Source organism: Pongo pygmaeus, chromosome X (assembly GCF_028885625.2).
Source record: "Pongo pygmaeus isolate AG05252 chromosome X, NHGRI_mPonPyg2-v2.0_pri, whole genome shotgun sequence".
NCBI lineage: Eukaryota > Metazoa > Chordata > Mammalia > Primates > Hominidae > Pongo > Pongo pygmaeus.
In genome coordinates this window covers 87,951,154-87,979,086 of record NC_072396.2, presented here as the reverse complement: position 1 = coordinate 87,979,086, position 27,933 = coordinate 87,951,154, and the positions used below count along the sequence as shown (strand labels likewise).

At 34.0% G+C, this 27,933-nt stretch overlaps 1 protein-coding gene across 5 annotated transcripts in view; it reads left to right on the top strand.

The window, feature by feature from the left end:
• Window positions 1–27,933, top strand: part of RPS6KA6 (ribosomal protein S6 kinase A6) — a 131,892-nt gene that overhangs the window by 11,514 nt on the left and 92,445 nt on the right. For 4 of the 5 annotated variants that reach the window (XM_054472346.1, XM_054472345.2, XM_054472347.2 and 1 more), the window contains 2 exons: window positions 12,697–12,756; window positions 20,578–20,694. In XM_054472346.1, the coding sequence (XP_054328321.1) occupies window positions 12,697–12,756; window positions 20,578–20,694 (177 nt within the window). Of the gene's footprint in view, window positions 1–12,696; window positions 12,757–20,576; window positions 20,695–27,933 lie in introns of those variants that run through there. The other variant, XM_054472349.2, reaches the window with a different exon arrangement.

Genomic DNA, 27,933 nt, shown 5'->3' with positions numbered 1-27,933 from the left:
ACATTTATTAATGGAAAAAAACCCACACATATCAGGTAGAATTTGACCTCAAGCTAAGGTTGTGTAATAGCTGTCTATTTTTGACCTTTTTCCACATAGAAACCCATTTTAGTTTTTAAATTTTTTCCTTTATTCTCCATTGTTTATGAAGTGATGAAAGAATAGAGTAATATGGTGTAGGACATTTAGGAACTGTGACTCACTGGGATAAAGTTGCTTTATCCTGTCACTAGCTTGCTGTGTGTTTTTAGGTAAATGTTATTTAATTAATCAGTTTCTTCACATATAAAATGGGAATTAACATGTTTATGATTATTTTGAGAAGTAACACAATTGTACTTTGTATATAATGTTTGTCAAGAATAATAAAGTTCTTTTTCCTTTCAAAAAATGACTAAAGGTTTAGGTGTTCTAGACAAAGTACTTCTTTAACCCTGATATATAACTCAGTGGACAATTTAAACTTAATTCATACCCCAAAGGTAGTATTTTAATGTGATTATATAGACTTCATATCTTGAAGAGGTTACAACAGTGAGAGTTACTACCTCAGAATGTCATGTGTGTATTCAGGTTGTATATGTACGTGACTTCATTTATACCACATGAATACTTATATTTTTGGAAAGTAAACTTCCCAAATGCATGTGTTGTAGCCCACATGAGACTGGCCAGACAGCCAGTGCCTTTGCATTGGGAACACTTTGGAGCTATTCAAAACCAATAAAGTCATTAGCTGTGATTTCAACTAAGCAGAGTAAACAAATTCCTGCCTGAATAGAAACCAGGAAGCTGCTTTTCTGTCATTGAAACAAGGTTGTAAAAACTCAAATGCTCTGGAAATACCTTCTAATGTTTATGTAATATTGATGTACTTAGTTTAACTCAGTAGTAACAGTAGTTCCTCAGTGACTCAGTAGTAACTCAGTAGTAATAGTAGTAGTACAACTACGAGTCCTTTTTAAAAGCATGATGATAATTGGATTTGTTTTAACTGGTTCTAAATATTATTTTGCATGCACTCACCAAATTATGATTAAATATATATAGTGTTGTGTTACTAGATAGGGTTCATTTGGTTATTGCTCTCAATTTCTGTCTTGATAACTGAAAACTAATTAACTGTGTATTTATGCATTTTTCCATAATGTACAAAGAAATGTCTGAACTGAAGGACAATATATTATGTCACAAATTCCAACAAATTTAGCCTTATAGAAAGATTTAAAAAAATATTTTGGTTGCTAATGTTTTAATTCCATACTCCTGTGGCATTATTCACAGGTTCACTAATAGATCTTTCCCACCTTTTTGCTTTTCTAATATATTAATACCTGATTTCCTCCTACTCAAATAAGCCGTCAAGAAAGTAGAGCCTCGGTATGTATGGAAGTTCAGTTTGTGCCGTATTCTTGCTTTGCATAGCTCCCCTTACTCTTGGCTATGTAATACCTAGCATATAAATGCTACGTAAATAGCTGTTAATAGGGATAACATTATTTCTATGTAATACCTAACAGTATAAATGCCATGTAAATAGCTGTTAGTTGAGATAATTTAAAATATAGAGGAAGAGATATAACAGATAAATAATAGAGATAATTTAAAGTATAGAGGAGGATGTGCATAGTTATATGCAAATGCCACATCATTTTATATACAAAACTTGAGCATCTGTGGATTTTGGCATCCACAAGAGGTCCTGGAACCAATCTCCCACGGATACTGAGGTTCATAATGTGATTTCCATGCAAGGTATGAAATACAAAGAATACATTTTTTTCTTGAAAACAATTTTATGACTAACCCAAATAATATATTTTTAATGTGATTTTGAAAAAGCTGAATTCCTCTTTGCTGTTAGCATTTAAGAATCAGAAATGGGAAGTAAAATGACTTACTGTAACTTCTTCATGAAATTATGTTTGAAAGTTGATTTTAAACATTTTTAGTAAGAAAACTAATAAAAATCTAAGGAAAAATAATGGCCATTGCTTATTATTGAAGTTATTTTATAAATTTTATTCATTTAGATCCCAGATTTTAGTCATTCTATTTTGTAAATATTTTTCCAGTGTCTATTATGTTCCAGATATTATGCTAGGTACTGGGGTAACCAAGAGTAATATGATGAGATCCCTTTCCTCCAGGAGATTACAGTATGATAGAGAGATGGAAGAGACACTTAACAAGTAACACAGTGTTTACTGATAGAAGTCTGCATAGGGTAAGGTGGAAGGAAAAAGGGAAAGTGTAACGTTGAGTCTTGATAAAGATGAGTTGACATTCAAAAGCACAGGTAATTCAAAATGGCAAATACTCCAAAGATCATTCATATTTAACTTTGGACTTGGTTTTATGCCTTAATTTGAACATGGATATGTTTTACCAGCTAACTACTTTTACAACAGAGCCTCATGATTGCATTTAAATACCTGACTAAAGTAATCGCTTGGAGGCTATATACTCTTGTCCCATTCTGAGACTCTTTAAAAAAAAAAGACATCTCTTTTAAATTAATTTGAAACAGAATTGCCCTTTCTTAAGTCCTCCCTGAAGCAGTGACGATAATTAGGTGGGTATATTTCAAACCTCTTGAGGTACAAACTACAGGAATATTGTATAATTAGAAAGCCAGAAAGGATCAAAGTAAATCATTTAAAATGAGTATTGTAGTTGTTATCAGATTTCTCATAAGCAGTATGTTAACTATATAATTTAATCTAAAAGTTCAAAAACATTAAAGTGTTTTGGGGAAATGACCATAGATATTAATAAACCTTTGAAAATATTTGTTAGTATAAAAGACAGAGTACAAATTAAAACTTGCCTGGTGAATCCAAAAAAACAAACCAACTAAATCTTATTTTTGGAAATGTCTTGCTTAAAAGACTGTTAGATAAATTGATAAAGTGTGTTATAGTAAAAAATATACAAAGATACTTTTTTATTTCTCTCCAATTTGTGTTTCTTAAAGCAAAGAGTATGTATGACTATGTATATACCTTTATGGGTTGGTTTGGGAGATTCATTTCACGTTGATCAAAAGTGATTGTATCATAATTTTAAAAGTGATCTTTCCACAACAGTATGACATATCAAAACTACACTAGGGCTGGGCACTGTGGCTCATGACTGTAATCCCTGTGCTTTGGGAAGCTGGGGCAGGAGGATTATTTGAGCCTAGGAGTTTGAGGTTACAATGAGCTGTGATCGCACTGCCACTGCACTGCAGCCTGGGGCGACACAGCGAGATCCTATCTCAAAAAATAAATAAACAAAAAAACTAAACTAAGACTATTGAGTCAATACTATTATGATAGTGATATGGCAGTAAGTTTTGATTCACAGATTTATTATTCTCTATACAGGCAGCATTATTCACCTCTGATGAATTATTAGCTAAAATGTTTTTATTTTTTTTTCTGTATTGTTTTTATCAGAAAAACATTCACACATCACGCATTTATTGAGCACACGTCAGACACTGTGCCAGCTGCTTTAGGAACATTGTATGAATCCTGACAATCCTAGGTTGCTTATTTTACAGATTAAGAAATCGCAACTAAGAAAGCTTAATAAACTTTTCAAAGGCAGTAAAAGTAGAGCTTTAGAGTTTGAATCTTGGTCTGCTTGACACTGACAACTGCTGTTTTCATGACATACTATACCTGCCTAATGAATGAAACACAGCATCATTCCTCAAGGAGCTTTAAGTCTAGATGCACATGACAAGAAATTTCCCTGATAGGATGTATTACTAATCTTATTTTTAGCATTAAAATTTTAAATTGTCTTATATATATATAAATATATATATGAAACATAAAATTTGCCATCTTAACCATTTTAAAGAATACAGTTCAAAAGTGTTGAGTACATTCACATTATTGTGCAGCCAATCTACAGGACTGTTTTTACCTTGCAAAACTAGAACTCCTTACACGTTACACAAAAGCTTTCCATTCTCCCCTTTTTGCCAGCCCCAACAATCACCTTTCTACTTTCCATCTCTATGAATTTGACTATTCTAGATACCTTATATAAGTGGAACCATATAGTATTTGTCATTTTATGACTGGCTTATTTCAATTCATATAATATCATCATGGTTCATGTTGCAGCGTGTGTCAGAATTTCCTTTCTTTTTAAGGTCGAATGATATTCCATTGTATGTACATACCACGTTTTGTTTAACTTACCATCTGTCAATAAATACTTGGGTTGCTTCTACCTTTTGGCTATTTGTAAATAATGCTGCTATGAACATAGGTGTACAAATGTCTTTTTGAGACCCTGATTTTGATTTTTTTCGTTCTATACCCAGAAGTGGGATTGCTAGATCATATGGTAATTCTATTTAAAATTTTTATGGAATTGCTATACTGCTTTTCATAGCAGCTATACCATTTTACGTTGTCACCAACAGTGCACAGAGGTTCCAATTTCTCCATATCCTTGCGTATGGTGGAATTATTTTGAAAAAGTAAATTCCAAGATATATTCTGGATTTACTTTCCATTTCAACAAAGCCATGCTGTTGATAATTCATGTTGAGAGGGTTAGTTCTTAAGATATTGAGATGTCCCTGATTGTTAAAGGAATATGAAATTATGTTCTTGTGGTGATTCGTCAAGGATCTAGGACCAGAAATACCATTTGACCTAGCAATCCCATTAATGGGTATATACCCAAAGGATTATAAATCATTCTAATATAAAGACACATGCACACGTGTGTTTATTGCAGCATTATTTATTGCAGCACTATATGTAAACACTATATATAAACACACATGTTTATTGCACTACTATTTATTGCAGCAAACACTTGGGACTAACCAAAATGCCCATCAATGATAGACTGGATAAAGAAAATGTGGCACATAAACATCATGGAATAATACTATGCAGCCATAAAAAGAGTGAGTTCATGTCCTTTGCAGGGACGTGGATGAAACTAGAAACCATCATCCTTAGCAAACAAACACAGGGACATAAAACCGAACACCACATGTTCTCACTCAGAAGTGGGAGTTGAACAATGAGAACACATGGACACAGGGAGGGGAATATCACACACTGGGGTATGTCGGGGGTTGGCGGGAAAAGGGCGTGGAGAGCATTAGGACAAATACCTAATGCATGTGGAGCTTAAAACCTAGATGGCAAGTTGATAGGTGGAGCAAACTACCATGGCACATGTATACCTATGTAACAAACCTGCACGTTCATTGCATGTATCCCAGAACTTAAAGTAAAATTTAAAAAAAGGAATTACATTCTCTATACTGTGCTTAAGTTAGTGATTGATTTTTCAGAAAGCAGGATTAAAGGACAAAAATAGAACTGCTCAATTTTAAGTTTATTGAAACTAAAATTAAAAATTTGGCCCCACTTAAACATTTGTTCTGGGTCACTTACTAGTGTATAGTTTACAGTTTTATTTCTACCAAATGAGAACAAATATGTGACTTTAATAAGTAAAGATCTATTTTAAAATGATTAAACTGTGAAATTTGTCTCTGGAAAGTCTCTTTCGGGGAGAATTTTTGATCATAGACACTTTTGATTGTATTACCTAGTGCTGCAAAAAATTACCATAAATTTAGCAGTTTTAACCAAGACACATTTATTATCTCACAGTTTCTATGGATCAGGAATCTGGGCATGGCTCAACTAGATCCTCTGCTTAGGGCCCTACAAAGCTGTAATCAACACATGGGTCAGCTTGGTCCTCTGCTTAGCTTCCCACAAAAATGTAATCAAGGTTTCAGCTGTTCTGCATTGTTATATAGAGGCTTGACTGGGTGAATAATCTACTTTTACACTCCCTCAGATTCTTGGTAGAGTTCCTTTCCTTGTGGTTGCAGGACTGAGGGTTCTGGCTTCTTGCTGGGTGTTGAGTGGAGGCTGCTTTCAACTCCTAGAGGCTGCCTGTAGTTCCTAGAGGATGGCCACAGTCCCTCGTTATGTGGACTTTCTCAACATGGTCACTTAATTACTTCAAGTCAGCAAGGAGAGCCTCTAGAGTCTTATATGACACAGTGTAATCATATATGTAAAAATCTCATCACCTTTGCCATATTCTATTGGTTGGAATTCAGTGATAGGCCATGTTCACATTCAAGGGGATGGGGATTATAGAAGGGCATAAACAGCAAGAGGTGAGGATCATGGGGGCCTATCTTAGAGTGTCCAGCACATTGCTTAATTGGTAGATTTCTTTCTCTATTTTATTTTGTCCTGGGCTTAATATATAGGCATAGATTTTGTTTTGCTTTGTTTTTTGTTTTTGTTTTTTTGCCTTTGAGCCGGAGTCTCATTCTGTCGCCCAGGCTGGAATGCAGTGGCGTGATCTTGGCTCACTGCAACCTCCACCTCCTGGGTTCAAGCAGTTCTCCTGCCTCAGCCTCCCCAGTAGCTGGGATTACAAGTGCATGCTGCCACACCCAGCTAATTTTTGTATTTTTAGTAGAGACAGGGTTTCACTATGTTGGCCAGGCTGGTGTCGAACTCCTGACCTAAGATGATCCACCTGCCTCAGCCTCCCAAAGTGTTGGGATTACAGATGTGAGCCACTATGCCTGGCCAGATCTTTATTTTAGGTAGATGTGGACCCACCTTTATCTTTAGCTCTAATTTACTTTTGTTATTTAAATAAAGTGAAAAAATTGAATAGAAGAAGTCTTCTTTACAAAAGCTATCAGTGACTAATATGTAAATGTAAAGCTTATTTGAGAGATACATTTTCTTTTTTTTTAGAAGGAGTCTCACTCTGCCATCCAAGCTGGAGTGTTGTGGCACAATCTCGGCTCACTGAAACCTCCACCTCCTGGGTTCAAGCAGTTGTGCCTCAGCCTCCCATGTAGCTGGGATTACAGGCGTGTGTCACTACGTACAGCTAATTTTTATATTTTTAGTAGAGACGGGTTTCACCATGTTGGCCAGGCTGATCTCGAACTCCTGATCTCAGGTGATCCACCTGCCTTAGTTTCCCAAAGTGCTGGGATTACAGGCATGAGCCACCTCACCTGGCCAATATTTTTTTTTACTAGGTTGATTTTGGGGGTCCTGGAGAATACTTGAAAATATATAATACTGTCAAATTTATTGTGGAAACTGCTGTCCTGTGTATGTTTTGTTAATCATTTGCATCAACCCTATTTATTCTCGCTTTCTATCTAGTTCTTATTTGTGTATCTCTCTACTGTCTTCTTCAGAAATGTGTATCTCTCTATTTTCTTCTTCAGAGGTGCACACAAATAAGGAAAAAGTAGATTTTATTCTAGTTAGATGTGGACCTGCTTGTAAGTTTCAATATATCTTTCAGCACCAAGCTATAAGCTCTGTTAAATTCCTCCTTTTGTGTAACACTAAGGAACAGGTTTATGTATCATAGATAACAGTAAACTCTTTTACTAAACTATATGTATTCATATGTTCACTATCCCATACCACCTCCAATTCCAAGGATCTGAAAGGGATTTTTTTTTTTAATTTCTCAGTTCAGTTGTCCTTGATGAGTTGCTTTGGTCAATAGTAGTAAGAAAGTGATAAATTTGAAGTGACCTATGTGATTTTCTGAGATCAGATGAGTACAGCAACTCAGTTTAGTATTTCTATTTGTCCAGCATATTTGTAAGTGCTTTAAGTCTTTTCTGATAATGAAATCTGATAATCAAAATCTTTTCTGATGTGAAAAGAATTTTTAAAGTAGTCTTCTCTAAGCCCTGGTACGAGAGTCTGTTCACTTGTATTTTGAAATATCTGAGTAAATTATTACTACCTTTATTGTTGCTGATAAACATTCCAAATCATATGTAGAATTTTTTTCCTCCCATTTGGCACTTAATTGGGGAAAGCAGCGTGTCTGCTTATCTTTTCAAATTACAAATTTTATTTTTGAAATAAAGATTTATTGTCCCAGAGAATTCAGAAATTATTTTTGTTTTTATGTAGATGAAAATGATTTAAATTATAGTGAGTATCAATGAGTATACACTGTGGTTCTCCATAGGATGAATATTCTTATATTGAAAACCTGGTACCTTGAGGGTAGATGAGATGGGAGTAATGGAGTGTTCTGTTTCTAAAGGCCATTTCTGACTGAAATAATTTCCAGGATAGAGTGATCTTCTTGACTCATTCACATTCATTTTATTTCTAGTTCCTTCAGACCCACAGCTTCATGGTAAATTAGTCATAAGATGATATGAATAGGAAGTAACCAGTAACTAAGGTAACAGAGGAAAGCAATATTTTTCTTTTTTTATGGATAATCCTCTTCCTATGCATAATCCTCTTTTCCTATGGATAATTCTGAGAGTCATTTTATGGCAAAAATTTAATTATCACGATTCTGTCTTAATATTGATTTCTGGACTGTTTTCTGAATGCTCTTCTTTCTATATGCTTACAATGAATCTGTCAGTTTTTTTTTTTTTTTAATCCTACATAGTCTGTTTTGTTGAGCTAAGGTGGTAGATGGTGTTATCATTTAATGAAATGGGAAACCCTGAAGAAAGAGCAGATATGAAGCAGGGGTCAAGAATTCCTTTTTGTATTGGTTATTTTTGAGAGACATCTGAGATAAACATGTGGAAATGTCAAGTATGCAGTTGGATATATGGATCAGGAACTCAGAGTTAGTCACTGAGTAAACGTGAATCATGTTAGTAAATTAGTTGCCTGGGCAAAGAATGTGGAGTGGGATGAGAAGGTGATCCTAGTCCATTTCCTGAGGAATTACAGTGTTTCAAGGGTACTGAAAAAAAGCAGCAAAGGAAATTGGAGTAAAATAAAAGGAGCGTATGGTATTACAGAAGCTAAAGACTCAAATAGGAAGGTGGTCACCTGTGACATGCTTCAGAGAGATCAAATAAGATAATGACTGATGGATCCGTTAGCAAAGTAGACATCATTACTGACTTTATTGACCATTGCTGGTTTTCAATGGGGTTTTTTGTTAGAATAAAGATGCTAGTTGAGTAAACAATGCTAATTTACTTTTTAATAAATTGGTTTCCAATTTTTCGTATAGTAAAATTCACTCTTTTTCATGTAGGGTTCTGAGATTAAAAAATGTATAGAGTTGTGTAACCATCATCACAATCCAGATAAAGAGTAGTTTGATAACCCACCCTCCCCAGCACACACACACATATACACACACTGTTCCCATGTGATGCCTCTTTGTAGTCAGCCTCTTCCCTATCCCTAACTCCTTGCAACCACGAATTTCTTCTCCATTCCTTTTAGTTTTACCTTTTCCAGAATAACATATAAATGGAATCCTACAGAATGTAGCCTTTTGAATCTTGCACCTTTTATTTACAATGTGTTTGGGATTCATCCATGTTGTTGAATGTATCAATATATTATTCTTTTTTATTGCTGAGTGATATTCGTCTTCCTCTACCCCCAATCCGTTGAATCAATTATCTTTATTCTTTCCCTACAGTTTTGCTTTATTCAAAGTATCTTATACATGAAGTCATACAGTATTTAGCCTTTTGGATTTGGCTTCTTTCAGTTAGCAGAAATGCTTTTAAGATTCATTGATGTTGTTACAAGTATCAACAGTTCTCTTCTTTTTACTGATGAGTAAAAAGTAGTATTCTTTTTATCCACTCATCAGTTGAAGACCATCTTGATTGTTTCCAATTTATGACAATGATAAATAAAGCTGCTGAAGAAATGTATGTACAGATTTGTGTCTTAACATGTTTCCACTGATTTCGGGTTAATGTTCTCTGTTTTCTGGTCTCCATGATTCCTTTTTTTAATTTTATTATTATTATACTTTAAGTTTTAGGTTACATGTGTACAATGTGCAGGTTTGTTACATATGTATACATGTGCCATGTTGGTGTGCTGCACCCATTAACTCCATGATTTCTTACGAGAAATTTGCAGTCATTCAGTTTGATGTTCCCCTTTATGTAATGTGTGGTTTTTCTCTCACTCCTTTCAATATTTTCCCCATTTTTCCTTTGGTTTAAAGTAGTTTACTTAAGACGTGTCTTGGGGTGGATTTCTTTAATTTTATTCTGTTTGGGATTTACTGAACTTCTTGAAACTGTAATTTTTTTTTTCAAATTTGGGAAATGTTCAGCCATTATTTATCTTGAAAATACAGCTTTAGTGAGATATAATTCACATAACATATAATTCACCCATTTAAAATATACAATCCAATAGTTTTTATTATATTCACAAATATGTACAACTATCACAATAGTGAATTTTAAAAGTTCTTCATCACATCAAAAAGGAACATTGTACCTTTTAGTTATGACCTCCATCTCCACATACCTCACCTCTAACCAACCATTAGTCTGCTTTCTGTCTCTATACATTTCCCTGTTTTCATTATTTCATATGAATGAAATTGCCTTTATTTCATTAACTGATTTTTTCAGTGTTACTCTGTTATTTTATGGGATGTTAATGACATGGATTTTAGAATGTCTCATAGTGTTTCATATGTCTCTGAGGCTCTGTTTATTTTTCATCATTTTCACTCTTTTCTTCATATTGGATGACATCTATTGATCTGTCTTAATTTCCTCAGCTACCTGCATTCTTTTCTTGAGCCTATCCAGTATTTTTAAAATTTTTCATGTGATTTTTAGTTCTAGAATTACTTACATTTGTTTTTTTTTCATAGTTTCTATTTCTCTGCTGAGAACCTTTTATCATTTCATTCAGGTGTGTTTATTTTTATCCAGAAAAGCATAGTTATAATAGCTGCTTTAAGATTCTTGTCAGATAGTTCAACTTTGGAGCCATTTTGGAGTTGATACTTGTTGATGATTTGTTTGTTTGTTTCAGCAGGCAATCTGCCTAGTTAGGTTGACTCCAAAGTTATGTCTTGTCCTCTCTGGATAATGGTTCCAATGTTAATTCAGTTTTCAGAGAGTTTGGGTCAGCACTCTGCATGTGCCACTCATTGGATGTGCTAATTCAGTGGTTAGTCTGAGACGAGCAATTATTGGTATTGTAGTTCAGTACTCAAAGACTTTGTTATGGTTTTTTAGTCCTTTCTGCACACATGCAGTTTGTTGTTGTGACCAGGACTTGTGTTGGTTCATACACAGAATTAGGGGATCTGCTCTCTTCATTCTACCCTCTCTGATTTCTTCCACATTCTTCAATTCCCATGGGCCCTTTATTCTGTTCTGCTGGCCAGAAATATGAGTTTCTCTCAGAGTCTTAGCCTTTTATGCTGGAATATAACTTTACACTATTGGAGCTGCCTTTTGGATGAAGTAAAGAAGAGAGTGAAAAAAAAAAAAATAACAGGGATTACCCTCACATTTTTCTTATAATAGGGACCTCTTTTCCTGCTTCCTCTGGCCAGAGAGAGAGATTTTCTCTTGATCAGGGCTTGCCTTGGAGTTGGACTCAGCATCAAAAAAGAGAAAGTGTGTACATGGGGAATCTTGGATTCTCCTTATGTTTACAGGCTCAAAAGTACGTCTTTTCCTGGTCCTTTGTATAGAAAATGGGATTTTTCTTGGAATTTTTGTTGATGTCTACTGTGTAATCTTGTGACTCATTCTCTCCTCGGGTCAAATTCAGGAGATAAAGGTGGAAAATAAACCTAGGGAATTCATCAGAGTTAATTTTCAAATTTTGATCTTCCCTAATTAATTTGTTTTTGTTTCATTTTCAGAGTTGTTAGGTAGTTTCTTTTTGTATTTTACATAAGGATTTTAGTTTATAATCAGGGGAGAGATAGGCTTATGAGCTTATTTCATTTTGACTGTCACAAGAAACTCTAATTTACTTTTTAATTTTTTTTTTCTGTTGACTTACAAATGGGCAGTGGTAAAAATCCTTTTTATCTAGGTCGTCTTCCTGTTGCCTAATTTTCAAACATCTCAGGTCAGTGTTTGGCAGATTGTAAGGGTGCAGATAGGAAATATCTTAAGCTTTGCAGGCATAGGGTCTCTGTCACAACTGGTCAATTCTGCTGTTGTAGTGCAAAAGCAGCCATAGATAAGATGGAAACAAATGGGTCTGGCTGTGTTCTAGTAAAATTTTTACAGAAACGGACAAGAGGTCAGATTTAGCTCATGGGTTATAGTTTGTAGAACCTTGATCTAAGTCCTCTACTTTACTGTTTCTTGAATTAGTTGTTAAAGAATGAGTAGTATTACCTACTGAGCTCTGCATGTTGAATTGTTTTGTTTCCATGATTACTTACATCTTTCTCCTATAGTTTATTTTTTCTTCTGTATAGTATCTCATGATGTTTAATTAACTGAATGAAAGAGGAATTCACAACAGTGCAATTATATAAAACTGTTCTTATTATAATTTGCTTTGAATATACCCCCATGGTAGATTTCTGTGGCATTTTTTTTCCTGTCATAAATACTTGGTTGGGGACCATTTAATGAAAGTACATAGGTTATATACTTAGTATATAGTTATCTGTTATTGAAAGCTCTAAACAATATGAAATTAAGCATAAAGCTCTGAAAATCAAAGTTTCTCAAGGATAATCTGGGAACCATGTTAATAGTGTTCCTTTTCTAAGTACTTCTATGTGTCCTTTGTCCTTTTGTTTTTCAGTAAGTGTGGATCTTGTTAGATTGTGGAAGGAAATGCCTAGGGTTATATTTTTCTTAGTTATCACTCTTGTTTTAATACTTTTGAACCTCAATTTTTGAACATTGTTTTTCAGGTAAATGGTCTTAAAATGGTTGATGAGCCAATGGAAGAGGGAGAAGCAGATTCTTGTCATGTAAGTATTTATGTTAATTTATTAAGCCACATTTTTAGCATATAAGGAAAAAGAATACAGGGAAAGGAGAAAAGCTCCTATCAAACAAATATATTCAGGTAAGTTGGTAATAAGCAAATGGAATTATTAATAACTGCAGTTTAAAATATAGGACAGGTTTTCCTGACAGAAATACTTATGCATGCATTTTTTAAAATAAACAGCTTTATTGAGACATAATTTACATGCTATTGAATTCACCCATTTTAAGTGTAATGGATAAAATTTTCACTTGCCAGTGCATGAGTAACTGAATTATTATACTTAAATATAGAATCCTTTGAGAAGATTATCTTCAACCTCAGGGTAGAAAGGATATCTGACTTGGAAATATTGAACTACATAAGCATAACTTGAAGTCATTTAAAATCCATTTCCTGGCTTTTAGAAAGGATTATGTGTAAATTATTTCAGAAGTTTCTAACTAGTTTTAAAGACTGCTTAGCCATTAGACCATTCTATGTAATGCCTAGATACTAGAGTATCTAGTATCTTTTACAATATCTAGTTTTACAGAGAGCATTCTTAAGATTTGTAGGGAGAGTCTGACTAAATCAGCATCTCCATTTATGTTGTTATTTTATGGTTGTTATTTCTATAGATATTTTCATAGAGTTACAGATTTTTTAAGCTGGAAAGAACCTCAGAGATATTATGTAATACTTCATTGTATGGATTAGTCTACTGAAACTTGGAGAGTCTGTGATTTATACTAGGTGATAAAACTAGCTAGTAGCAGAATCAAGACTTAAGGCGATGTGCTTCCTTTTAGGTCAGATATATTGTGTAGACCTGAAGAAGTAGAAGATGAGGAGAACATTATCCTTTTTCTGTTTGGTTGTGGATGAAATCAACTTTGATGACCCCTCCACCAAAACTTGTTCATAATTGGAATTAGCTCAGATAGAAACCAGCAGAGGGATTTAAATTGGGTCTGTCCAAAACTCTCCTTTGAAATGTTCTATGTAACTATTTCTGCAGATAGTAACCATGTAACAACACTTTTAATTTTGATTGACAATATGAGAGATACAATGTTGTCTTTGTAGCTTTTGCAGTTTACTGAATATTAATATATTGTAATTTTGAGTATAATTAAATGTAAACTATGAAAACGATTATCTAGAGATTTGTCTACAGATCATATGGACTAATAGGCATAGTAATATTAATGTTGCCAGTTTATAAAAGATAAAGGAGTGTAAGGAACTATTAAAGGCAGTGGAGAAGGAGAAGGCTGCTTATTATATTTTAGCATTAATAAATTCACAAGGATATCATGGCTCACACCACAGAGGAACAGTGTGTGTGGTGCATAAACTCAAGGACACATACACAGGGTGATTGGCAAATATTTACCTTTATAATTTTAGTAGAAGATAAGTCAGGAAGTTCAGTTTTTAGTGGAAAGGCAGTAAAAATATACAGTGCTAGTTACTTACATGATCTACCTTATGCAATCAACTTCAGTGGTTAAAAGGTAGAGTGTGAAATTTTGGAGAGTGAAGGACCTAGAATCACTTCCAAGGATTTGATTTAGTTTGTGGCCTGAGTTATCTGGACTTGAAACCATGTACTCTGGGTGTGTGATGGTTAAAGTACTCAATTTGTGTCAATAAAACTATATGAGTGATTAAAAACACCATATATATTTATCCCTTAAATTTTTTAAATATACAGCTAGGATTTTTTTCTTTGTGATTGCCATGTGTTTTTTTGTGGTTGGCTTTTTTTTTTTTTTTTTTTTTTTTTTACTGTTTTAAAATAGTGTAGGATTGTAGAGACTGCTCTATGATGGTAAGTATTAGGTAACAGGTTGCTGATAAACTATATCTAATATCACATTTCACCACCTAGTATCCTACTTCTTTCAACAATGTCAAGGTTAGAAAAAGTTTGTTATGATTTGTCTCCTTTAGTAGTTGGCTGACATGAGTTAATTTTTTATTTGTTGTCAAAATAAGCATAACTGCCTTATATTTGGTAGTTTATGATCCATTGGTATTTGTTTTTAAAACTCTACCCAGTATCTGTTTTTCCTGAAATAAAATACATATTTTTAATGCTATCAATATCTTAAAAATTTCAAAGAAGATTCAGTTAGCAGTTAGATTCTTTGTTGATTACATTAGTGCAAGGTCAGCAACATGTTTAGTCTCTAAAGTGATTTATATTTTTATTATGCAGAGATATAAATGTCATAGTTAACTGAAAATGTATATTTTGGAAAACAAAGCTGATATCCTGATATTTTTAAGCCCTGAATTTCTTATTTTAAAAACCATTCTTGACCTATGTCTCTTAAGAATTCTTTCAAAAATACTTTTTTACAAGTGTGTTTTACTTAGACTCAGTGGAACCACAGGTAGGAGCTATTTCAAGCTGAGAATGCCTGCTTCCTGTATGGTGGATTTTTTTTCCTCTATTTGTCTTTCTATTCTGATGCACATTTAGCCTTAGTATGCTTCAGTATTTTTTCTCTTGTAATGCTGATGTTTACTTCTAATTTCTATTCAGTTACTTAAAAAACTGGAACCCTTGTCCTACAGATATGCAAAACTCTCAGATGAATAATTATTGTTCAACTAAAAAATGTTGGTCAGCCACTATAAAGTCGAGTTATGCTGCACCATCAGGTATGCAAAGATAAGTAGTACAGAGAGTCTCTGACTCAGAATGGTTCAACTTATGAGTTTCAAGTTTATAGTGGTGCAAAAGTGATATTCAGTATGTTCCTCAACTTACAATAGGATTAAGTTTGGATAAACTCACTGTAAGTTGAAAGTGAATTTTCAACTTACAATAGGTTTATGGGGACAACACTGTCGTAAGTCCAGGAACATCTGTACAAATAAGTTCAGTAACTTCAATTTTTATGGATGTTTTGTGGTTTTCAAAGTTCTCAGTTGATCCTTATAACTGAGATCTGAAATAGAGTAGGTATTACTGCCAATTTGTAGATGAGGGAACTAAGGAGCTGACCCTCGTAAGTAGAATAAACCAAACCAAGTGGGAACTAGTTTGCCAGCATTCTTTGGTTTTCAGTCATAATGCAGACTTTTACAAAACTAAGTGTTCTGCAGATACCTTCCATTGTGTACATAATTTTGATGTGCTTAGTTCACCCTCATGGCATTTTGGCATTTATATTGGTATTATGCTTAGCTTTCTTTCAAAGTACACTAATATTTGACATGGTTTTCAATGACCCCATATTAGTCACTGAATGAGAAGGGTATATCAAGCTGCTCTTCTGGGTCTTTGCATATATGTTTCAACAAATCCACAACTAAATGATTCTTGGATTTTTAGGGCGATCTTTTCACCAAACTGGCCTGTGTACCTACAAATAAAGCTGATGTTTGAATAGATGAATGTTTTATTATTAAGTAAAAATGAACAAGTTTAGGCTTTAAAAATACTTCTTTTGTTTTGATTTGTTTTCTGGAGGTTAGTTCCACAGTCATATGCAAACTGCTGTAATTGAGTTATAATAGTATATTGCTATTAGGTTGTCATCAGCTTTTTCTCTTTTCAATTAACAGGTGATTCCATCTTCCTAAACAAATCAGTTATCAAATGAATGGAGCAATAGTAGATTTGACAGTTCATTTTGTACTTTAACAGTGTGTTTTCCCAGTGTTACAGCACTGTTGGCCCTCTGGATTAAAAAGATGATCACAGATTATAGAGGTCAGAACATACTATTTTGGTTGTGGTTGAGCCTTCATACTTTTTCTATATATCACTGATTACTTTATGGTTGCAAAAAAATAATAAAACCTAATTCATAGTCATCCTGGCCTCAGATTCAGATTTGTTATTTGATGTAGAAAGACTAGGGGTCCTTATTTGGAGGTTATTAAATCTTCATTTCACAGTAGCAACATTATTTTCAAAGATCAACTAAGATTATGTACCATGTATAGTTTGCTAGGGCTACCCTAACCAAATAATCACAGATGGGTGGCTTAAACAGCAGAAATTTATTTTCCCAAGATTCTGCATTCTATAAGATTGAGATCAAGGTGTTGGCAGGATTGGTTTTTCTGAATCCTCTCTCCTTAGCTTATAGATGAGTCTTCTCCCTGTGCCTTTGCGTAGGTGTAGGTATTCTAATTTCCTCCTCTTATAAGGATGTCAGTCATATTGGATTAGAACCCACCCATATGGCCTCATTTTACCTTAATTACTTCTTTAAGGGCCCTATCCCTAAATACAGTCATGTTCTGAGGTACTGGGAGTTAGGACTTAAACATATTAACTTTTAGGGGACATAATTTAGCCCATAGCATACTTGTAGCTTTTTGTTTCTTTGATGGATGCGATGTTTCTGACAAAGTTCTCTATCCTCAAATTCACAGTTTATTTCTGTATCCCCAGTGTGCAGCACAGTGTCTGATAATAGGATATGTGCTTAATGAATGTTGATTTGCTGGGTGAATAATAAGAGTGTATATATGGGAAGATAAGGTGATATAGCACAACTTTATCATACCAGGATAGGGAATTTTTTCAAGGATGATTTACTCTCAGGAAAAAAGAAATAAATCACTTATAAGTACATTACCACCTATTTCAGGCTAGATTGTTGCTACTATCAAGCTTTTGGAATGGTGCAGAACCTGAAGAAAGGGAGGTGGAGGGAAGAAAGAGGGTTTCAGTTGACAAAAAGGGACATTATAATAGTAAAAATCAATAAACATAGCCTTGAGATGGCTGAGAAATTTTAGGCAATAGACAAGAATGGGTCAGGGAGCAGATAGAATAAGACAGAATAAATATTGGAAGTGGTGACACAGGAGGGTATCACATACTTTGAAAGTGAAAAAGAGCTAGTGGCGTAGAAATGATAAAAGTAATAAGTAGCTATATATAAACACATACACACATGTGTATATGTGTGTGTGCATGCATGTATGCACATATGTGTATGTATTTGTGTGTATATCTATTATATATCTATATAACTATAAATCTTAGAAGCACCCAAATATTGTTTTTCAATCCTGGCCATGTGTCCTAATCAACTGGGGAGGCTTAAAAAATACACATGCTTACATTTTCCTGTAGTTCTGCTGAACCACAATCTCTGAGGGTGGGACCCAAACAAGTGCAGTAAATAAATATTTCTTCTACAGGTGATTCTCATGGGCAACCAGGGCATTACAAATTGTCTGTGTAAAGGCACAGTAGTCATAATTTGGTGATATAATATGTGGTAGTTGTTGGCTTAGGAACATGTCTTTATTTAAAAAGACAAATGGCGAAGCATTAAGTTAATATTCAGGGGTTATTGTGTCCTTTATTTGTGTTGAGTACAACACATAGCACAGTGTAATAAAAATACTGACAATGGATATTATGGAAAAAGTTTGTATTCTTCACAGTGTTTGGGAAGATATGCTTATTTTATTTAGAAATATTGTTATCACAAAGTTAGTTATATTCAAAGCTGACACAATTTCATTAGCTAGAATGAATCTCCTGTTTCCTTATTTCCTTTATATATTTAGAAAAAGAAATTGTGCTTATATATATTTTTTGTTTTGTAGATGGTATTTGAGAATAATTTTGAGATTTCTTATTGTTTAATTTTACCTTTAAAATCTTTATTTTCCATTGTATATATTTAAGGTGTACAATGGGATGTTTTCATATACATTGTAAAATTATTATGATTGTTAAGCAAATTAACATCCATCATCTCACAGTTGCCCTATTTTTTGGTGGTAAGCACTATCTTCATTTTAAAAAGTATATATTTTTTTCCTGTTTCTTTTAGAATATTGAGCAGATTTCTTTGTCTTTCTGCTCTCATGAGATCAAAAAAGTATTGTGCTAAGCATTAGGAATAAAGAAATTAATGTGGTGTAATACCTGCATTTAAGAAGCCCACAGTCCAGTGGGAAAGAAAGACATGGTAATTAGTTGTTAGGACACAGTGTAACATTTTATGTTGGTTGTCTCCTGGGAAAAGTGATTTTTCTCGTCTAGTTGCATTTTCATATTGGGAGCTTTTTAGGGTACTGCTGCTGAAAATTGAAAGACATTGCATTTTACAGGATGGGCATGTGTGGATTATTAATAAAAGGTAAAAGGGCATTGGACAAACATTTTCATTTGGAAAACCTGCTTAGGTTTGGTGAAACTAACTATAGTACAATTTGTTTCCTAACTCTGAACACTTCTAAAAAAACTGATGCCAATATGATCCATGCTTATAGTGATAATCTAAACATAAGCAGGGACCTGAAGTACCTTCTTGAACATAAAAATATTATATTGTGTTCAATATAGAATCACAAACATTGAGGGGACCTTAGAGACCCATCTAACAAAACCCCTTTGTCATGTGAGAAAACTGAAGGAGAGAGTGATTTGTGATTTAGCCAAGGTTTCTTAGCTTATAGGTGCATACAGATATATTATACTTTAATATAGTCCCCAAATGTCAGCTACAAAGCATATATATTTGCATTAAAAAAGGTTGTTGACTTTTTTTAAAAAGGACCCCTTTCAAATAGGGAAATTCACTTCCATAGCAGATTGATTTTAATTTAATTTTTATTTTCAGAAAACATTTATACATTACCATCACTATTTAAAAGGGTCTGGTGAAATACTATTTTGATGTATAAGAAACATCTGATATACTTTCAGAATCAGTTATTCTTCATTTCTTGTTGATTTGCTGGTGGTTCCTAACACCTACAATTAAAATTTCTTTGCCTAGGTACCCCTCTTGAGATAGTGAATGCCTGACTACCTATATTCCATGGAAGTTATTTTAGCTGCCATGAAGTCTAGCTCATTTGGTACCATACTCTTGTTCACTTTGGCTACAATCACCATTGACTAATCAGTTAATTGAAGAGTGAATAGATTGAGAACATTCTTGGCATCCAGGCTAAAATTAGTGTGCTATAATGGAATGCTACCAAGATTTATAGACATTGTGATTAAGTAGTCATGTAAACTTAAATTCTGTGGGTCTTAGTTTTCTTATTTATACAGTCAGAGAGTTGGATAAGATATCCCTTCCAACTCTGTTATTTTGTGATATACATCTGTCATCCTAGCTATTGTGCTTCTCTCGGGACTAGAATTAATTACAGCTCACTTAAATGTAGTCATCACAGCTGAGTGGAGTCCTGCATCAAGGGGAAGAACCACTCACTGGGTGGCTTGCTTTCTGCTTCACCCAGGTGGTACGAAATCTGGCATATAATTTATATATAAAATTTCAGTAAACGGGCCATAGCCTGGAAACATTTGTTGGGGCTCTGCAGATTTTGTTGGTCTTTGCCAGTTTCTTTTTCATTGATGTGGTTAGTTGGCCATTTAAACATTTAAAATAGTATAGTGAAATACTATTTAAAAGAGCTCTTGAGGTCACGTTTTTTGGTCATGCCCCACAATTTACAAGGTTTTGTCTTGACTTTTCCTGCCTCTACCTCATTAGTCACAGTCCGTTGAAGGGTCTTGAGACTGTTGTTAACAATTTTATTATATTGCTACCAAGCTGGAAGGGAAGGCTGAAGCATAGATTTCTTCTTACATTTTATTTACATGAAATTATGTAGTAGGGAAGGTGGTGGTGGTGCATCTGTATGTGCTGTATGTGTTAGAAAACAGGGAAATAAGGATACTGGTAGCCCATAAAACTGCTACATTGAGGGAGTTGGGTATATTATTTCTATTATGACTCCTAATTTTAAATGGAACTAATCAGAAGATGTTGAAAATGGATTCAAGTATTGTTTGGATTTCTTTTTACAGGATGAAGGAGTTGTTAAAGAAATCCCTATTACTCATCATGTTAAGGAAGGCTATGAGAAAGCAGATCCTGCACAGTTTGAGTTGCTCAAGGTTCTTGGTCAGGGGTCATTTGGAAAGGTAATGAATACTTTTTTTCCCCATTTGTTTCTCTTCTAAACATTTAGCAAAAAAAGTGAATACTTACGTACAAATCTGATTAATGAGTCGTTCCTAAACTTCTGAACGGATGCTCACAAAGGTAATTCTTTAATTTTATTCCTTTCGTTTCTGTTGTACTTTTATTACCATTTCTTTGTACTTCTCTGTAACAATCAAGGTTTTCCAATTCCCTAGGCTTACTGATTTCTCGAGGGAAAAATATAGCATACTCTTTATTAGCTGCCTAAATCAAAGTAGCTTGATTTTTGTAAAAAATGGTATTCCTATCTCCTTGTTCCCATGCTGGCATGAATACAGCTTGTTCTCTCCTGGTGATTTAATCTACATTTGTTAGCTATGTCACAGAAATCAGAATTTATGTCTTAATTCATGTATGAATTCATCTATCATCTGTTAAAATACAGTAGAACAAGGGTGTGTAAAGTAGAACAAGGGTAGTTACTGGGTGATATGTGGTTTGTGTGAAATTTAAATCTTCAGAGAGCTTACATTTCAAGGCAGAAAGCAAAATTGAGTAAGAATAACTATTATAGTCATTACTAAAGTTGTTTATTAAGCACTTAATAACATGGTTTTAGAAAAGAAGTGTATAGGTCTGGTTCCTGACCTTTATATACTTAACATCTAATACATGAAAATTATTGTATACACATAGTAACAGCCTTTAGAAAAACAGCAATTTAGAAAAACCACAATTTAAGGGGAGAAAGATAAAGAGAAACTACTAATTTCAAATGGCTGAGATTCAGTTTTAAAGGGGAAAAATAAGGCAATTGAGCATAGGTTATTTATAGTGCTCTGGAACATTTTAAAATAAAGACATTTTTATTTTATTGGATTTTAGAAATGGGGTCTTGCTCTGTCACCCAGGCTGTAGTGCAGTGGCATGATTATAGTTCACTGTAGCCTTGATCTCCTGGGCTCAAGTGATCCTCCATCCCCAGCTTCTCAAGGAGCTGATACTACAGGCGTGCACCACCACACCCAGCTAATTAAAAAAAAATTTCTGGACACAAGGTTTTGCTGTGTTGCTCAGGCTGGTCTCGAACTCCTAGCCTTAAGTGATCTTCCCACGTTAGCCTCCTAAGGAAAGACATTTATTGAACGCTCAGTGTGTTCACAACAATGTATAAGCAGTATTAGTGACTATAAAATAGATGTCATCTTAAAGTAACCTGATATTTATGCATTATAGAATATAACGTGAAATATAAAGAAACATTTTCAGGACACAAAAAGGACAAACTGAGATGAATTATGGCTTGGCAGTGAATTGGTACAGGAGATATATAAGACAGGGAGATAGGACTTGAACAGTGTTCTGAGGAGAGAAAAACTAGAAGGAACTGTTAATAGATTGGTGGTGGTGGTGGTGGTGGTGGTGGTGATGATGATGTTGGTGGGGAGTGTTTATAGAACTGATCTGTAGAGTAGGCATGTATATTATATACAACTTTATTTTAAAGTTTCTAAAAGTGCAATATTCTTTTAACTATTTTGCGCTTTATAGCTATTTTTATGGTGTTAATTTTAGAAGAACAGAGATGAAGTTATTTTATATTCCAGATGTATAAATGCTCAAATATTTGACTTAAATAAAACCTCACCAGGCAAACATTTCAAGCTATTAAAATTACCTGCTTTGTCTTTTGATGTATGTATTTACTCATATATGCTTTTGTTTATCTCCAGCTTTATTCCAGAAAGGATTTAAGGCTTTCATAGATGAATATTAAATAAAATTAAAAATAAGTAGTGAAGATGATGGAAACAGAAAGCTCAGAGCAGGAAAGATTAGATGAAGCCAGGAGTACACTTTGTTCACAAAAGCATGACATAAGGGTCTGTAAGTCCTTTTCTAGTAGGTCAAAAATTAGACTTAAGTTTTCTAGCATCCATTATAAAGAAGCTAATATATTTGAGTGTATTATAATTGACAGTATTTTAAAGGTGGAAACGGATTAAACAGACCAGAGAAATTTCTCTCATGGGTTTTCGTAAAGAAAACACTGTATAACAAAATGAAATATATTCAATAACATCTTCATGTTAAATATAGCAACATGCTGAAAAGTTGTCAATGTAGTGCTTAAATTCAGGGAAATCTCAGCTTTGTCTGTGCTGGAATTTAGTTTTAAGAAGAATATCATTGAAACCTTTTAATTCCTAATATTAAAATAAAAAATAGTGATCTTTATGTAGTTCATCAACCAAAGAAATATTAAGGAGGTGGCTTTTTTTCCCCCCTAGGATATGAACATACTTGCTTGTCAGTGTTACATCATTTGCGTAGGCATTGTGTAGGTGTGACTTGTTATATGCTGAACCTATTCAGGAATTTGGCCAAGGCTGTGAATCAGATAAGTGTAGGAGCAATTCCAAGAGACTTTGAGCTGCAGAGTCTTAAGTTTTTCTTCAAAAGTTCCGTTGTTAAAATGCAGTAAATGGGATTTTAGCCCATATAAAGCCTTATAACATTAAATGTTTTTATTGTCTATTTAACAGTGGGGGAACCCTGCTAAAGTCAACTTAAAATTGTAGTTTAAGGAAGCATGCATTATTATCATGAAAGGTGCATATAAAATTCTAAGCACACCAAGTATAATGCTATTAATGATCATTAATGTATGGGTTGAAAGGTATACTAAACAACTTACATTAATTATTTTAAAACACAAACACATGAAATACCTTTGAAATTGTCTGATTAGTCGTCCTTATATATCATGTGCCAAATAATATTTATACAAAACATACCTTTTAATATTTGTAGATTATAAAAAAATACTTTTGCTTTTGTGATAGTAAAGACTAAGTACAGGACTTAAAAATGAATTTTTGAAAATATCAAATACTTGTACTCTTAAATAAGTGATCAACTCTCAAGTGATAGTTTTTAAAAACATATGCTTACATCTTAAAATTTCCTGAAGTTGGTTCTTTCTCTTCAAACAGCATTTAAATATGTGTGATCTTCTAGTTCACTGCAGTTACTGAATATTCTTATAGGAAAATATAAACGTCCATGTGATTGAGAGAAAAGTATATTGGAGTAACTCACCCATTCTTTTGGACAATTTCCCATGATTGAATTAGAGTGACTGAAAAGAAGCCTCTTTTATCAATATAGATATGTTTTTGGGTCCACTAGTTTGAAGCTATGCAACGACTTTTTTACTTTAATTATTTCTTTAAACACCCTATCCTCAAATACAGTCATGTTCTGAGGTACTGGGAGTTAGGACTTTAACATATTAACTTTGAGGGGACATAATTTAGCCCGTGGCATACTTGTATCTGTTTCTTTAAAGGGCATGATGTTTCTGACAAATTTCTCTGTCCTCAAGTTCACAGTTTATTTCTGTATCCCCCAGTGTCCAGCACAGTGTCTGATATGGAATATGTGCTTAATGACTGTTAATTTGTTGATTGAATAACTAATGAATATATATATGGGAAGATAAGGTGATATAGCACAACTTTATTATACCAGGATGGGGAAATTTTTCAAGGATGATTTATCTTAGGAAAAAAGAAATAGATCACAGATAAGTACATTATCACCTTATTTCAAGTTAGGTTGTTACTACTGTCAAGCTTTTGGAATGGTGCAGAACCTGAAGAAAGTGAGGTGGAAGGAGGAGGGAGAGTTTCAAATGACAAAAAAGGACATTATAATAGTAAAAATCAATAAACATAGCCTTGGGAAAGTTGAGAAATGTTAGGCAATAGATAAGAATGGGGTAGAAAAAGAACTACTTTTGTAGTTGATTTTGGGAAGGGGGCAGTGAGATACGATATTTTCTCATGCTAGGAAAGTCACTCATAAGACCTGAAAACAACAACAAAAAAAACAGATCAGATGTTAAACAGGTTACTTCTCTAGACTGCAAATGATGGATCCTGTTAAATGCCATATTGGGATACTAGTGAATATTAGAAGAACTAGGGGAAAAAGTGGCTCCTTTATGCAACAGTGTCTTCAGAAAGCCTAGACTCTTTCTTTCTTCCTTGCTTGCCTCTTCTCACTCTTCATGCTCCATTCTTTACAATCCCACTAAGGGCTATGTTTTGTAAGAGTGGTTCTGAAATTGTGGTCTCCGTACCCCTGGACAATCCCAAGACCTTTTCAGGGAGTCCTCAAGTCAAAGCTACTTCACAGTCATCCTAAGATATTTGTACAACTGCTGGCATGTTGGCCAATCAAGGCAATGACTTCAAATGGTACCAGTAGTCATTGTATTCTTCATTTTCTTACATATACAGTTTAAGAATGTCCTTGATGAGACATTAACAATTATTACATTTATTAAATCTCAATCCTTGCATACCCTTCTTTTGAATAATCTGTGATGAAATAGGAAGTACATGTGAAGCCCCTTAGCCACATAACAAAATAGAATGGTTGTCTCAAGGCAGAGGACTTGTGCAAATTTTTTGAGTTGTGAGCTGAACCAACTACTGTTTTCATGGATCACCACTTTTCCTTGAAAGGACAATAAACTATGGTTACCTATATGCTTATTTCTTAGGTGTTTTCTCAAAAATAAATGGAGTGAGCCTGTTCATAGAAAAACAACTGATACTCTTTTTGTCAATGGTAGAATCTAAGCTTTCCAGCAAATAATTGAATTTAGGCAAATGTATATTTGCCACATTGACGTTGTCATCTTCTTAATGCAGCTATACTTCTTTTATTATGATTCACTTCATTGCACTTCACAGATATCCTTCACTTCCTTGCGCTTCACAGATATGAGTGTGTGTATACATATGTATGTGTGTGTGTGTATATGTATCTCCATATATATATCCTATATATCTCCATATATATATCCTATATATATCTCCATATATATATCCTATATATACCTCTCCATATATATATCCTATATATACCTCTCCATATATATATCCTATATATACCTCTCCATATATATATCCTATATATACCTCTCCATATATATATATATCCTATATATACCTCTCCATATATATATCCTATATATACCTCTCCATATATATACCCTATATATATGTCTCCATGTATATACCCTATATATGTATGTCTCCATGTATATACCCTATATATGTATGTCTCCATGTATATACCCTATATATGTATGTCTCCATGTATATACCCTATATATGTATGTCTCCATGTATATACCCTATATATGTATGTCTCCATGTATATACCCTATATATGTATGTCTCCATGTATATACCCTATACATACGTCTCCATGTATATACCCTATACATACGTCTCCATGTATATACCCTATACATACGTCTCCATGTATATACCCTATACATACGTCTCCATGTATATACCCTATACATACGTCTCCATGTATATACCCTATATTTGTACGTCTCCATGTATATACCCTATATTTGTACGTCTCCATGTATATACCCTATATTTGTACGTCTCCATGTATATACCCTATATTTGTACGTCTCCATGTATATACCCTATATATGTACGTCTCCATGTATATACCCTATATATGTACGTCTCCATGTATATACCCTATATATGTACGTCTCCATGTATATATACCCTATATATGTACGTCTCCATGTATATATGCCCTATATATGTATGTCTCCATGTATATATGCCCTATATATATATATCCTATATATATAGGATATATATATATATCCTATATATCCTATATATATATATATATATATATATATATATATATATGTTTGTGGTAACCCTGTGTTGAGTAAGTCTTTTGGTTTGTGGTAACCCTGTGTTGAGTAAGTCTTTTGGTGCCATTGTTCCTCCAACAGATGCTCACTTTATGTCTGCGTCTCATATTTTGGTAATTCTTGCAGTGTTTCAAATGTTTTCCTTACTGTTTTATCTGTTATGGTTCTTTGTGGTCTGTGATCTTTGATGTTAGTGTTGTCATTGTTTCAGGGTGCCATGAATCACTGTCACATAAGACAGTGAACTTCATTAATAACCGGTGTGTGTGTTCTGGCTGTTTTACTGACCAGCTGTTTCCCCATCTCTCTCTGTCTCCTTGGGCCCCTCTATTCCCTGACCTGCAAGAATATTGAAATTGGTCTAAGTAATAACTCTGCAGTGGCCTTGGAGTGTTCAAGGGAAGGGAAGTGTTCTGCATTTGTCACTTTAAATCAAAAGCTACAAATTATTAAGCTTGGTGAGGAAGGCATGTCAAAATCTGAGGTAGGCTAAAAGCTAAGGTTCTTGTGCCAAACAGCCAAGTTGTGAATGCAAAGGAATGTTCTTGAAAGAGATTAAAATTGCTACTCCAGTGAACATATAAATAATAAGAAAGTGAAACAGCCTTATTACTGATACGGAGAAAGTTTTAGTGGTCTAAATAGAAGATCAAACCAGCCACAACAGGTTTTAATTGTAGAAGAAACAACCTTCTGTTGGAAGAAGATGCCATCTAGTCTTTCATAGCTAGAGCGAAGTCAGTGCCTAGCTTCATAGCTTCGAAGGACAGGCTGACTCTCTTGATAGAAGCTAGTGATCCTGGAACCTTTAAGTTGAAGCCAATGCTTATTTGCCATTCCAAAAATTCTAGAGCCCTTAAAAATTATGTTAAATATACTATGCCTATGCTCTATAAATAGAACAACAAAGCCTGAATGACAGCACATCTGTTTATAGCATGGTGTGCTAAGTATTTTAAGCCCACTGTTGAGACCTACTGTTCAGGAAAAAAAGACATTTCTCAAAATATTACTGCTCATTGGCAATACTCCTAGTTACCCAAGAGCCTTGATGGAGATGTATAAGGAGATTAATGTTGTTTTCATGCTTGCTATTACAATATCCATTCTGCAGCCCATGGAACAAAGAATAATTTTAACTTTCAAGCCCTATTATTTAAGAAATACATTTTGTAAGGCTGTAGTTGCTGTAGATGGTGATTGCTCTGATGAATCTGGGCAAAGCAAATTGAAAACCTCTGGAAAGGACTTGCTATTCTAGATGTCATTAAGAACATTTGTGATTCATGGGAGGAAGTCAAAATGTCAACATTAACAGGAGTTTGGAAGAAGTTGATTCCAACCCTCATGGATGACTTGGAGGGGCTCAAGACATCATTGGAGGAAATCACTGAAGATGTGGTGGAAATAGCAAGACAACTAGAATTAGAAGTGGAACTAAAGATGTGACGGAAGTGCTGCAGTCTTA